At 37.1% G+C, this 14,655-nt stretch overlaps 1 protein-coding gene across 6 annotated transcripts in view; it reads left to right on the top strand.

The window, feature by feature from the left end:
- Positions 1-481: 481 nt before the first annotated feature.
- The window catches only part of LOC139149922 (ral GTPase-activating protein subunit alpha-1-like), a 126,251-nt gene continuing 112,077 nt past the window's right edge, over positions 482-14,655 (top strand). For 3 of the 6 annotated variants that reach the window (XM_070721972.1, XM_070721974.1, XM_070721973.1), the window contains exons 1-2: positions 704-949; positions 1,304-1,421. In XM_070721972.1, coding sequence (XP_070578073.1) covers positions 830-949; positions 1,304-1,421 — 238 coding nt within the window. In that variant the 5' untranslated portion in view covers positions 704-829. Of the gene's footprint in view, positions 950-1,303; positions 1,422-14,655 lie in introns of all 6 variants that reach the window. The other 3 variants (XM_070721977.1, XM_070721975.1, XM_070721976.1) reach the window with 3 other exon arrangements.

The raw sequence follows: 14,655 nt of genomic DNA on the forward strand, positions 1-14,655 counted from the left end.
AGTATGATGTTGCAGTTTCTAACATTTTACTCAAAACAAAACTTGCTGTAACCATAGACCCTCGAGAAAAACTTTCTCGAGGATCTATATGTATGGTGTAACAACATGTTCTCAAAATTGCTATGTATTGTACAAAGAATTATTTGTACAGCAGTGTCTACACTACCCAGCGAAGTGGCATTGAATACAGTATATTGACTCTATCTGTGGCCTTTTGGAATCTATTTCTCAATGCCATTTTGTTTGATACATGGATTAACTCAATTGTCATTGAAAGTAAATTTGACGAAAACGTTATTTTTTCTTAATATATTTTCTCCACTAAATTTGTGCAACAATTACGGTAATCAGAGCGAAAAATAGAGCCAAATCATATTTGAAAATCTTTTGACACGCTTGCTGTGACGATAGTATTTATGACTGTGACTCATATAGCGCCATCGCATGAATTTTCGCCATCAACACGCCCTTTACTGTAACTATTGAACGAGCCCCCACCTACGAAAGCAGACCCTGTGAATCAACGTGAAGCGAAATGGGGCCAAATAACGGACTTTTGGAATGCTACCCTAAACTTACGATGTCAACTTGTAAATGAGACTATTCTCCGACGTGGGTATCAGTCGTTAACATCTCTTTTGCTCTCCACAACCTGTGAATCATTTACGACACGCCGTTACACTGTGTTTGGTACGGTACATTGAATCAGGAACTTGTGTGGTGGACGCACGCATGGCTGTCGATGCGGGTGTTCTGTGTGACGATGTATATATCTTGCGTAGACGAGTACTCACCGCAATCTTTATAGGTGACGGTCTTTTGGATAGACATGGAGGCAACGGCAATGACGCCGAAAGCTGCGAAGATGACTGCCTTTAGCCACATTGTTCAGCGGGGTTTACGTGATGCTGGGGACTTCGCTCAGTCGGTTCGTGGGTCTGTCCGAAAGGTAGGTCAAAAGTCAGGTGACCATCACGAGTGTGAGATTGAAGTCTCGCGTATCTCGTAATCTATGGCAGAGGAAACTTCAAATCTGTTTTCGTGCTGTCCTTATAAATATACAAATTTAAAACCTTTTAAAATAGTGTTGTAGTCTAGCTGTGCTAATTTAACATAGATGTGCTTTCTAATCAAGATAAAAAGTTGTGGTGATATTTTCTCGTGCATTGCGAGAATCGTATGCGCATGCGTCCAGAATTAGGTCGCCATTTTGAAATCTTTGAGAAGAAAGTAATGGCGGCTTGTTTATGAATGATGTCTGCATTGCTTGTCCTGAACGCACCCTGTATTTTGTCTCCAACAGCCTAAATTTGAAATGTTCAGCAAGAAGCAGCATGGCGATGTCAAGAAATCATCTCAGAAAGTATTGGATCCAAAGAAAGACCCATTCACCAGGCTGAAACATCTTCGTGTCATCCTCGGTGAGTTTCAAAACGTGTGCCCCAGCGCACACTCCGGCATGCAGCACAGTACTGTTTGTGACACGCCATATACAAACAATCCAGCTTTGCTTTATTATGAAGTTACTGCGCTTGGTAGCTTTGCAAACTCTCATCTGTATTGAGTCAAGTAAGTCAGTGAATGCGTCACTGACGCACAGATTCACAGGTGCTCGTCGACCCAGCGATCTCTCACAATGCGATGTGCCTGAGGGGGAGTATAACTCGTCCGATTCGACAATTGTTGCCTTCATTCCCCTTTGCCGCGTAACTATTAACGTTGGTTGGGTGTACCTTGCTAATTTCGGAAGTACGTTACGTTTCCCATAAATTACTTTCCTCCGGAGAATTAGGCATAATATCTGCATATCATGGTAGTTGTGCCCAATTATCATTTACGTCATAGGTAAACAAGAACAAACGAACATGGACGGTTACATGATAAACCGAGATGCCGTCTCAATGCTAATCTGAAAAACACAGGTAACTCGTAACGCCGTTCACGATTAAGAAACCATGAACGTTACAGAAGCCGTACTTGGCTTGTCTTTGCGAATATTTGGTGTCCAAACCAAAAGTTTCGGGCAGCTTTACAATGTCTGTAATGATGTGTGGATTAGGGGGTGGGGCATGTGTTGCCTGTGAATGGCCGATGCGTCTCTGGGAGAGGAATAGAAATATGGAGTCGGCACCTCTGTAATGACACGTAATGAACATTTGCGTTTGTCTCAAATGAGACATGTCAATATTTTCTAATGCAGGAGGTATTTGATGTTTCTAACATTTTAGATATTTTATCGTGCCGCTCATAAGCATGCAGCATTTGTATCTGGTTAGCATGAGCTGTGCTGATTAAAGCTGTATCATCTTGAGTACAAAAGGTGACAGAGTGGTGAAATCACTGTGAGGTTTACCTGTAGAATCCCATGACTGCTGAATTACCATTTTATCTCCTAATAAGGACATGTTAGAATTTTCCAGTTTTCTTCAAGATATTATTATTATTATTTAGGGATTAATACAGTTTTGTTAAATGTTGTGTGTGATCAGTACTTTTACAATTATAGAAGAGCAGGGTTTTTTATGCACAAGATGTTATTTGTTAATCTGTTGTATGTGATACATTTTGGACGAGTCTTAATGCATTGGAAAGCAAGAATAAAGAAGCTTGTCACATGTGCACGTAGAGTACACAATGTGCATCAACAGTAGTCCCATGAACTGTTTGATTGGCACATCATATTCACACTACAAATGCATGAGCAAATGCCCTTGAGTCAGAGTTATCAAATCAATGAAACTACTCTTCTGTAGAAGTTCATGGTTTACAGATATGGCCTTGTCACAGGAATGAGTCTGTGTCAGTTGTGGACTATTGACAATGACCAGAGTTTGTGGAGATATCAGCTGAACAGAACCTTTTTCCATGTTTGTAGGACTGTTGGTTTTGATTTAGTGTCCATGGTTCTTTGAACCTTTCTTTGTCATGTGAACGCTGCAACTAGAATACAATTATTATATATATATATATATATATATATATATATATATATATATATATATATATATATATATATATATATATATATATATATGAGCTGAACCTTATATCTGTTTGTACTAAATGCATATATGTGCCTGCAGAGATATTTTTACATGAGTACAGGTACAACTTACCATCACCTTGAGGATTTTTATTGTAACAGTTAATAACATTCAGATTTACAATTGTTTGCCATAGAATGCAATGGCTATAGTTATGTACAGTAGACACTTAGATTCATTGAATTTCTTTTTCTGTTCAGATATTTTTCAAACCACGTTTATTTACATAGATATCAGCTAAAGACATGGCAGTGTTATACAGTGTACCTTAAAATTGATTCATACCCAATAGGCAATACATGTAGAAAAAGATATATTTGGAAGACACATGAAGAACTGATAGATAGAGAATTTGTTATCAGAGTTGTTAAGGGTTCAAGGTGAATGCTTCCCTTTGTGTGCCAAAGGGAAGCTTGGGTGATTGAAGTATTATATTTGTTGCACACCAAGGCTGAACGTGCCGTGATTCAGATCTACTGTATCTGGTTTCCTCTCTGACAAAATGTTGACCTTGTGAAGCTCTCCCCTACCCAATAAACTTAGTAGGGATTGCATTGTTACGCACATACTCAATGATGCCCTGTGTAGAATAAGCTGATGAGTGCACACATGGATATATATTATAATAATATTGTACATGTTCTACTAGTAATCAACTGTTCTGAAAAGCTGTGGATAAAAAAATATTTTGTTTTGTTTTTTAACATTGTTGATTAAGTCTTAGAACCATTTGGAAGGCCAGTTAGTAGCAATGCTATGGGGTTTGTGAAAAATAGAAAGCATGCCTGTGGTGAACTGTAGCTTCAGCTTACTTCACATCTGATAATGACTTCTTTTTCCTTTACAAAAAAAAAATATTTTAAAACTATTGAAAGCCTGTTTTGTCTGTCCAGAATTAAGTTGTTCAAAATAACTTTCTGATGGTGTGTGAACAAGTACAATAATTCTGCCGGGATTTGACTGTGCATAGCTTGAAATTATAAATATTTCACCAGAGTAAAGAATGAACCAACTGTTGTGTGCTTATCATTGTTGTGGTTAGTGTTGAACTTGAAGAGTCGCAAGAAATTTTATTTAAAGATACAGTGAGTTTGTAGAAGGATTTGTTTATCAATGAGCCACTCACTGCTTAAACAATTATCAAAAATGTCGTCCAGTTTTCTTCAACTGACCTCTGGCATACATGAAGGTTAAAATCTTCCAAAAACGTCTGTAAACATTGTAGATTGCTTTTATTTAACAATTTTAGTCAGAAAATTCTTTATGATCCATATCATTAAAATAAGAATTGATCCAGCTGAGATTAATCTTATACTTTTTAATTAAAAGCCATTCGCTCATTACAAACAATAATCCTTTATAAGCCTTCCAGGTGATGGTGTCTGAAACTGTGTCTCAATAATATCAAAGGCAGGAATTTGAATGCCAAAATTCAACAATGTTTACATTGTAAGTGTGTGTTGGCCTTTCACCCTTTCACAATGATGGTATGACCCGATCCCATTGTTTACTTTGTGAAGTCTGGCCTCTACAGAGGGAAATAGTGATGAAAAGAGCTTGAGTGTGATGACCAGTGAGGTCTTCCTCTTTTCCCTGTACCACCAATGATGAAAACTATTCCACGTCTCAACATTGCTTTTTCTTGCTTTGCACTCATGATGAAGATAACCAGGTGACGGTTGGTTATTGGATATAACGCTACACCATTGCAAAGCAGACAGGCGGCATTGATGTTCACGTCCTCTCATACTGATGCGACTGCCGTTCGTGCCAATTGTGTGCACTCAATGGCTTTTCCAGCCAGGGATCACCCTCACTTCTAACTCCTTTTCAGTTTCCCCCACAATGTGTGCCTTGTGAGTTGTATAAACAAATGCCGGATTGCTGCAGTTGCCATGGTGACCAGGACTTCAAGACAATACACAGATAGTCCTTGTAGCTTAAATTGTTCATCAGGGTGCCATATAATAATGTTAATAAAAACAGTAATAGTAATTTATTTAAGCGTCAATATCAACAAAAATGTGATCAGAGATACAGGTTAAAATGTACATGCAATAAACATAAATAAAAATAGACAAAACAATAACAAGAGACCAACAAAAAATGAATAAAATTATTTGAAACATGTACAGACTGGACCAGCAACATGAGGAGTAATCGTTTCATAAACGTAAAGGATATATTTGTATAAATCTCCTTTTCCTGATTGTCTACCACACGTACACCAGCACATACAGCAGTTGTTGTGGCTATATGTTATAGCTTTTGTAATTGTCATGTATTAGTTGCAGAAGTAGTAGTGAAAATAATAGTGAAAGGAAACACAAAGAGTAATCTGAATGAAAGATGCTTCCTCTTTTTGGTTCTTGCTTCATAGCGTTTCAGCCAGGATCTGAACACCGGCGCGCTCACATTCGGTATGTTTCTGACTCCAATGAAGTATAATTGGAGAACAATTGTTCAAGCTATTGGCAGATTGATCCTCGGGCATGTCTTTTGTTATTCTGTACGTATACTGTACATGCATGTGCATGGACAATGTGCATCGTCAAGTGACAGTTGACCTTTTGATCTGACGTTCTCTTCATGCAGAAATAAAGAGAGAAGTGCACGATTGTCTGCCATTGCGTTGCGATGCACTCTGACTTTTAATATGGTGGTCAGTTGCATGACACTCTGCAGTTAACTGTTGAATCACTCAAGTTGATGTAAAACCAAAAATTTCTTTGATATGTTTTTCCAATACACGAGAGGAAATTTACAAGGTCCATTTTACGCAAGGGTAAAAAGTGGCATCAGTGAACGCGTTCAAGTCATGCTGTTTTTTCTTGTGATGGTTGCATGAGATCATTATCAGTACCAAATATTAATTTCATTGTAGCATGCATTGTGATATTACATGTAGTTTCACAGTAGCATGCATTGCACAATGTAGACTGCATTTATATAGTATCTAGAGCAATGCTCTGTTCACTTTCAAAATTCAGTAACCTATACAGTACTTGCAGCATGCAAATGTACTGTACAAATATAAAATAATCAGTCTTGCTCCAGTTATGAATTGGTCCTCCAAATAATATTTTAGGATCTGTAAATCATCTGCATTATGCTTTGTTTGAAATTTTTGTTCGGGTAAACCATGTACTTTTATTGTGGAACACAAAACAGATGCCGTGCATATGTGTACCTGTATATTGTACACACTCAGGCACACCCACCAACACATATATGTACAGGTAAAAATATACATACATGTTTCGGGAAACAAACTTAGGAATCAATTGCCTAACATTGACCCCTCTTGTTCATACACTGTAACAAAAGTCAGTGCAGTATGCAAAGCAATAAAATACCCCTCCTCCTGCACCATGTTAGCTCTAAATCATAAATTTTTTGCCATGGACAATTTTCCATGCTATCTTATTTGATTTTTTACCAATTTTATTCAAAATAAGCTTAACCCCCTCTTTAAAAATCGTTATTATAATGCATATCACATAACAGTGCTTGCTCAGAGTGTGCATCAATACATGTATGGTCTAACATCCATTCCATGCTCGTAGATTAATTAAAAGAGGGATTGTAGATTTATTGATATGGTGTATCCTGTGGTAGCACGCATGTATAACAGTCTAGCATCACATAAACATGTCAGATTAGAGTTGAAAATCTGTTACCCTGCTGGGCAGTATGCCAGATCTTAGGATCAAAGTATTGTTGCTTTTAAGTGCGTGCCATTTTCAAAATTCTGTATCCCAAAATATTTTGGTCGATAATGATTGAAATTCACACAAGATAACTGGATACTTGTAGGACATTCTGTGTCATGGTGAGGTCAGAGGTCATGTCTGGTCAGGCTGTGACCTTTGGTACAGTATTTGTCACTGCTTTGACTCTGCAAAACAACTAAATAATGATCAGTACAGGTAACCTAAATGTTTGTCCATGAATGAATGGCTTCAGCTTGTACTTTTCAAAGAACATTGTTGAAGTGACAAATCTTGTAAGAAAAAAATCTGCACCTTCGTGTTGATGTCTTCATTTCAGGTTCATTTATTGTCTAATGAAAAATGTGATAAAGTAAAAGTAATGCCAGCATTGTCTTGTTTTGTATGGTTAATAATTTTTGCAACAATGTAACAAGTTCAAAGTTATGAAACCTTGCCAGTTAATTACAAAAGGTGATACAGATTTAACCTTCATGTGAATATACATATACATGTTGTATCATATCAGACTGTCTACATGTTATATTTTGGAACCAGGCTGAAGACATACTATAAGTTTTTGGTCATTTTGGTGACCAAGTATTTACTGCCAAAGAGCTATGTTTTGTTTGTATGAAAGGGAGCTGTCATCCACAGCAAAGTGTACGGATTTATAGATTACCATAACTTGAACCCATCTCCTGCTTTCATTGGGAATAAGCTGATGCTGATAATTGCAAGCCCTGTCAAACACAGACCTTGGTGCGTGGTATATTGTATGGGTTTTCTACTGTGTGTGTTCACTGTACACTTTCTACTGTGTGATGCGTGTCATTCATCACACTATGTACCTGAGTACATGGCACAATACAGCGGAGTAATGATGGAGTACATGGATGATATTCACCATCTGCTCACTCAAGTGCATTGTTTTGGCCAATTGATCATCTCAAATTGCCAAAAATATGTACTGCACTGCTGGTCATGTACGTCAGTGCTATTGACTTTTCATTTATTTGGGTGTACAAAAAAACTATGTTTAACCTCGTCCTTGCAAAGAGCCAGATTATGTAAAATGGTACAATGTAAATGTAAAATTTAATGTGATCACAAGAAATTCAAGGTAGTGCAAGGGTAGGAAAGTTATTATTAGAAAAAAGTAAATGATTTGTGCACTGGTGGGCCTGCCTGTGACATTAATGAGATAAATTTATGATTATTTCTGTGAACTAGATAAGGCCTGACAGGAATGATGGCCAGGGAATCGTATTGCCCACTGAAACTGAAAGTCGTAATTTCCAGGGATGGTTTGCAAGGCAAAATGAGATTCCGAGAAAAAAACCCTGAATTGCTAAATTTGATCAAATTTTGTGTGATTTTGAAATGGCCAGGTTTTATTGGGATGGGATTGAGATGGTGTCATGAAGAATATAGCGTCTGAGTGATACGATGACGCACTTTCAGTGTCTGTGAAAATATAAATGAGTCTGTGATTCAGACAGGTTGTCCTTGGATGACCCAGAAATGTTATGTTGACATTTGTTCAGTCTCCCCCATCAATTTATTTTAGTTAATGGGTTCGTCAGATGACAGTGTAACTGATACTCTTTAATCGCTGTCTACAACTAAGAGTCGTAAACCAATAATTGCTACTTGTGATTGGTGGAGGGGAGGGGGGGCGGCTCTTACTAGTATGAGAAAAGAATCATATTGGTGAGAGAAATGTTCTTGGAGTTTGACAACCATGTAGTTCCCAATGCTGAGTGACAATACAAACCAGCAAATCTACATGTATGTTAGGGTCAAAGTCAGTGTCACTCACTGTAAAGCCGATTCTTCCAGTGCAAATTATGAACTCGTTCTACATCAAATTACACCCAGGTTTCTGCAAGAGTAGCACAGAAAATCTCTGATTCATGCCTATGGTTTGTAAAAATCATGGCTATTCACCAGCAGATATGCAGTAGTTTTCCCCCAGGGATATGATGAAAAAAATACCTATGTCTAAATGAACAGATATTTATATTTTACGTGTCAAACAGGGTCATATGCAGTAGAAGTCATCTGTCCAGATACACTGTTATTAGTCATTTAAAAATAAACACAGGGTAATGATGGTGCGGCTTTTGCAAAGATGATATGAAGATGTACCAAAAATTAATGTAATCACTGATTACAATGACAATAACAAAGATTTTGATTTTGATTTTCGCCGTGGGTCATTGAATCACAGAGTTTACAATATGCATGTGGTAGGTAGAAGTACATGCAGATGAAGCAAAGATGTTCCCCTCGAACAGCTACAGTCTGTTATCGGTCTCTCCGGGCACCGTTAATGTGACACTTGTGACTTGAAGGAGCAATGCTCCACTGGCCTGTTTTGATGTGCAACTGTAGCTGGTGATGCTACCGCTGCTGCGTTCTGCTGCTGATATGATACGATATGATATGATATTGATATTGATATGATACATGTATGATAGATGATGATGATGAAAATTGGTCACTACGATGATGATTGGGACACCAATGATTGAATGGACATGAGTACATCTCACCGAATTTCTGTAATTCTCAAACATAACTGAAAAAAATTATTTGATCTTCTCTTTCTTTATATTACTTGTACCGGTATATCATGTCCAAGAGCAGAAATATAACCTGGAGACAGGGTCAGAGAAATTCCCGGTCACTCAACACTCTGGCTATCATTACAGTCTGGTATCTCTGGAACTTTGTAGATGTGTGTTGAAACTTATGCCATAGGCGTCCTTGTGAGTGTAACTTGGGTCAGAGTCATTGTGATACCTGAGGTGTTATGAGTATCTATTGTACTCTTGTAGCACCAGGGGAGTACACATATGAAATGGATAACATGGTCACTCTGCCTCCACAAGTGTGGATCAGTACAAATAATACAATTTGTAGGAAACAATATCCATGGTATTCGACGGTCCAGGAAGAAGTAATTGTAACTAAAAACTATTTCTGATCTCAGGCGTTTACAGAATCCTTGTCACTTGATTTGGTGCACACTTGTATAATGTAGCTAAGTGGGAGTCCTTTTGATTACTTTGTCAGAGTTGTAGCCCATCCTGCGTGTCAGTAGCTGAATCTGTAAAATTCCCTCAATGGTATGCTTTCATCAAGGTATCACTGTAAAATATGCTTGGTAATGTACATGTAACTGTGTATTGCTTCTTGTCCTTTACCGAGTATCAATGCATGCAATTGGTTAAAGCTGAATTTGAACAGACCATCATACAAGCAAACCATGTGCACAAGCGCATGTAAGAAATTAGTGTATTTCCATACACATTTTACATGTGGGTTTGTTTGCACTTTCATCACATGATCTTTTTGGCTTACTGAATCTGTAGAATAGTTACCGGGTAATACTGCTCGTCATTTTTATTCTGGAGTAGAAAAAATTGCTTTCATCCCATCCCAGCCATCTGCTGATTGATGTACAGTACCAATTATTTAATTTTTTTTCCCATATTGTGGAAGCTTACGTGTACATATGGAGGAGAAAGTCCACACTCATCACATGAGATCATGCCAGTCCATATGCTTCTGTTGTACAGTTCATTTTCACTTGTCAGATGAGTCACGTGTATGTGGGATATTTATTGTCACATTTCATATTTGCCATTTCTACCATTAGTTTTGAATAAAAAGAAGACCTACTAGATATCTTGTCAGAAATGTACACTACATGTACCTCAACAAATTTACTTACTATGCTCTCAGCCTCATGTATGGCCTTGAAATTTAGTTGATACACTGTACAGTAGGCGCATTCTTGTAGATAATATTAACGCGTAGGTGATATTTTCTTTTTCTGAGGGCAGGGTGAACTGTTATCTGTGCATCTGTGTAGTACAAGTATGCCTGCGGTGGCTCCCTGCCACTTCTTGTAATTCGATGAAGTTTAAATATAGGTTATGCATATATGTACATATTATGTGCCTCATATTAACTACATGTATCATCAACGCTTGCATTGGTAACATCCGCATCTATATAGCAGTATTAGTGTAATATGGATCTGTGTGCCATGTATATGGACATGCATTACATGTGCATGTTATGGTATGATAAAATATTGTGGGTCTTGTGGTATGCATAGAGAGCATGTCAAGCATTGATGAGGCAAAAGAACCTACATGTTTTGTGTTGTATTTTGTCAACAGCTAGGCCTGCTCTTTTGAAATTGATCAAAATCGCAGCAGTGTATTTACCGGATTTTGACATTAAGTTTGAAGGATTTGGTTTGCGTGCAAACCTAAATCAGTGTTTTCCTCAGCTTGGAAGTATGCATTTAGCAGGGTTCTTCCGGAGGGGATTTTTAATGGTGGGCCACCCCTCTGTTTTTGGAGCAATCTATTTATATAAGTTCATAACTGTGCGAAAGAATGCATTTTCACAACAAAAGAATATGCAAATTACAATGTTGGTCGCCCCTCTGTTTTCTCAAGCTCAGGAAAACACTGATTTAGGTTAGGTTTGCGCGTAAATTTTTTTTCCTCAGCCATTTCATAGTGTCTGCATTATGACCTTGTAATTGAAAATCAAAAAATTGTTTTAGTTTGGAAAAAGTAATTGTTCTATTAAATACTGAACTACTGGTATTTTCTAGAAATACCTTCTTTGAATCAAATGGATGTGTAAAAGAAATAATTCGTATTATTGCATTAGAGCCCCCTTTTTGCCGAATGGCATCTGACAATTGTCCTCGGCTGTCTGTCACAGATTTCTGCATTATCAGGACCTGAGCTGAAACTAATAAACCTTCTACAGTTTAAAATACGTTTCTCATCTGTTTCTGACAATGTGCATGGGAGAGTCACGCCACAGATTTCCATGCTGCCGTATGAAAGTGGATTTAGTGGTACAAAAGTGTATTCAGCTTCTGTACTTTGTATGCTCCTGTATCTAGCACACTTGCTGTTGCAGGTTTGTTTCCCATCAGCACTTAACATTGTCAGTGACTTTGTTAAAGGGCCAGTTAAGCTTACTTTTGATGATTTTTTTCATATTTATTTTGTGAGTCAATTGCAAAATCTTATTCTACGCCCAAAAGAGTGTTGAAACACCCACTACTTTGCTTGTCAACACACATGTGCATGTATCGTCTATACGTGTAAAATGCACTTTTGTTTACATTTGACTTCTAGTCAGGACCCAGAATTCACTTGTCAACAATAACAACGCAGTTTACACAAGTACTGAGTATATCAATCAGGGTACTTTGGGAAGTAGAACAAGAAATTATGATTGACATCAAAAAATAAAAATAGTGAAAAAATAATCAAAAGTTAGCATTACTGGTCCTTTAAATAGTAAAACTCCTGGGAAAAAAAAATATGTGTTTTAGAAAAGGGCAGGGGAAAGGAAGACCTGACCTTTATAATTGGTGAATGTAATGTGTTCCCTCTGCACTATCATTGGTTATGGTGCTACCCTGTCACTTCCTGCCAACCCCATGGCTGAACACCTGGCCATTGCAGCTGCTGGCTGTACTTTCCAGACGAAGCTTCACATTTTCCTTGAAAAATTCATTTGCTCATCAAATTCTGACAAGATGTGACTATTAATAATAGAACGTGTGTATCATATTTTACATGGAGTGTAGTATCTCAAAGTACATGTCTATACAGCTGTTTATAGAGAAATGAAAGCATTTTTTTCATGAGAGATGGGGATACCTTGAGGCTGTCTCTAGCCAGCAGACCAAATTACATGTACGTGTATACATACTATACAAGAGAAAGAAGGAAGTAATAGTATTTCATTCAATCCAAAGGTTTCAAAACTGGAAATGGGAATATTCGATCTTCATGTACCAGACAATATCAAAGACATCCTGTTACCAGACAGTATGAGAAACAATTTCATCAAAATGTGAAAAAAAATATTACTTGAACACAAGGTGCATGTAGTTTGTGGTGATTTCACTTATCAGATTCCTCCTAGGGGTATCCGTGAGTATGTCCTCTTTAATTAATCTGTGTTGACCTTTCTCCATATGGCAGAGTTCACAGCATACTGATGCAGACTGCGGGCAAAATTCATGTATCAATTTAAAGATAATTGTCTTGATTTAGAAAGGGTTAAGGCCACATCTTGTTCACTTTGTCTTGCATTTGTAACAGACCAGGCTGCAGTGACTGTTCCGATTGATGCAACATTTAGTCACACACGTAGAAGGCAAAATATAATTACATTTTATTCTCCAAGACTGTGTATCTATCTTCTTTTTCTATCATCTTTATGCTGTCTACAGTAATATGCTCATATTACAATTTTGTTTGTATACATAGAATCATAGATACTATTCACAGACGTTTGAAAGCCAGGGACTCTAGCTACCAGCTGTATCCCCCAGCACTGTCATGTATTATTCAAAAAGCGTTGTAGTAATCACTTGCCCTTCGTTATAATTTTGGGTTGAGGACTTCTCGTGGGCATCCAGGGAATAGACATTGATAATATGCAACCGAGGTTGTCTTGCAGTACGTTAATTGCAGGAACCAGCTTAGTTGAATGACTGAACTGCTTTTCCAGTGACTGATTTGGACATGGTTATTGAAAGTGTATGGTGATGTCATAAAATTACATTTATTTTGACAGTGCAAATGTTTGATTGTGTATCTGACATCGTGAAATTACCTTTCTGATTTTGTTTTTAGCATTATTCACAGGCAAACTGATCTCCCAGCCTCTGAGTCCAATATTGAACTGCTCTGTGTACATGTGATAGAACATTACTGAAGCATGTTGCCAAGGTTGACGTCCAATGAACAGAAAAATTTACGGACTTGCACTTTATATTTACACAATGTGACATTTCAGTATAATGTACGACCAAATATTTGCGTGCGTGCAATAGCACTCTGTACCATATTGCAAATAAACTGAAATTATTTTGGCTGTAGTTTCTGGAAGGGAAAAATTTCTTATCGCACAAATTTTCACTCCTCTTTCTGTTCATAAATGGTAACATACATGGTGCACTCATGCATAAATACCACTAATGACTCATTGTGAATAGGAATTTACATGTAATATTTTTGCTAGAATCTTTAAAATCTGTGAGACTGCTTTGATGACAAACCTACAGTCCCAGATATAGTTTGAATGGCATATATTGGTATGACCTGTACTGTGAGTTGTTTCCTCTGTAAAACTACCCATGTATAAAAGCATTTCTAGGGTCCATGCTTAAGGTAGAATGCGCCTTAGAGACATATTTTGGACTCTCAAATTTATACAATTCTTATTTGAATTACCACTTGTGGGGGCTAATTTGGAGTAAGAAATATTTTCACTTTCTTAGTTTTTTGAAAATCAGAAATTGGATTTTGTTACCATAGAGTTAACATCGGGGAGGGCGGCCATTTTGAATATCAAAATATTGGTAACTGTGAGGTAATTTGTTTCTCTGGTACCAAACTTTGCATGGTGACCCCCAATTTTTATTCTTGATTTGGTAAGAGAACGGTCGAAAGTCTCATTAAAGAAAGTTTGCGCAAAGTTCACTTATGAGGCACGTACTACCTTAAGGTGGCTGGAAAGGCTATTTTTGCACCAATTCTTTTCTCAGAGTCAGAGTTAATGTCAAGTTTCAAGTGTTAGAATCAAGATATTTAGTTCAAATTTTCAGGATAACTCCCTTAGTTAACATTTTCTCCAAAAAATATAAAAATTGTATATTTGCAGCCATGATTTTGAAATATGACACCAGTAAATATTAAAATTTAAATTTTCATATTTTTTTTACATATTTTAATTTAATAATAATTGGACAGTATTAATATTACCAAATTAGTATAAATATGTTGACACTATTTATCGTAAGATTTGTACGGCAGGATTTGTAAATAAAATTTGTTTTT

The sequence above is a fragment of the Ptychodera flava genome, chromosome 14 (assembly GCF_041260155.1).
Source record: "Ptychodera flava strain L36383 chromosome 14, AS_Pfla_20210202, whole genome shotgun sequence".
NCBI classification, from domain to species: domain Eukaryota; kingdom Metazoa; phylum Hemichordata; class Enteropneusta; family Ptychoderidae; genus Ptychodera; species Ptychodera flava.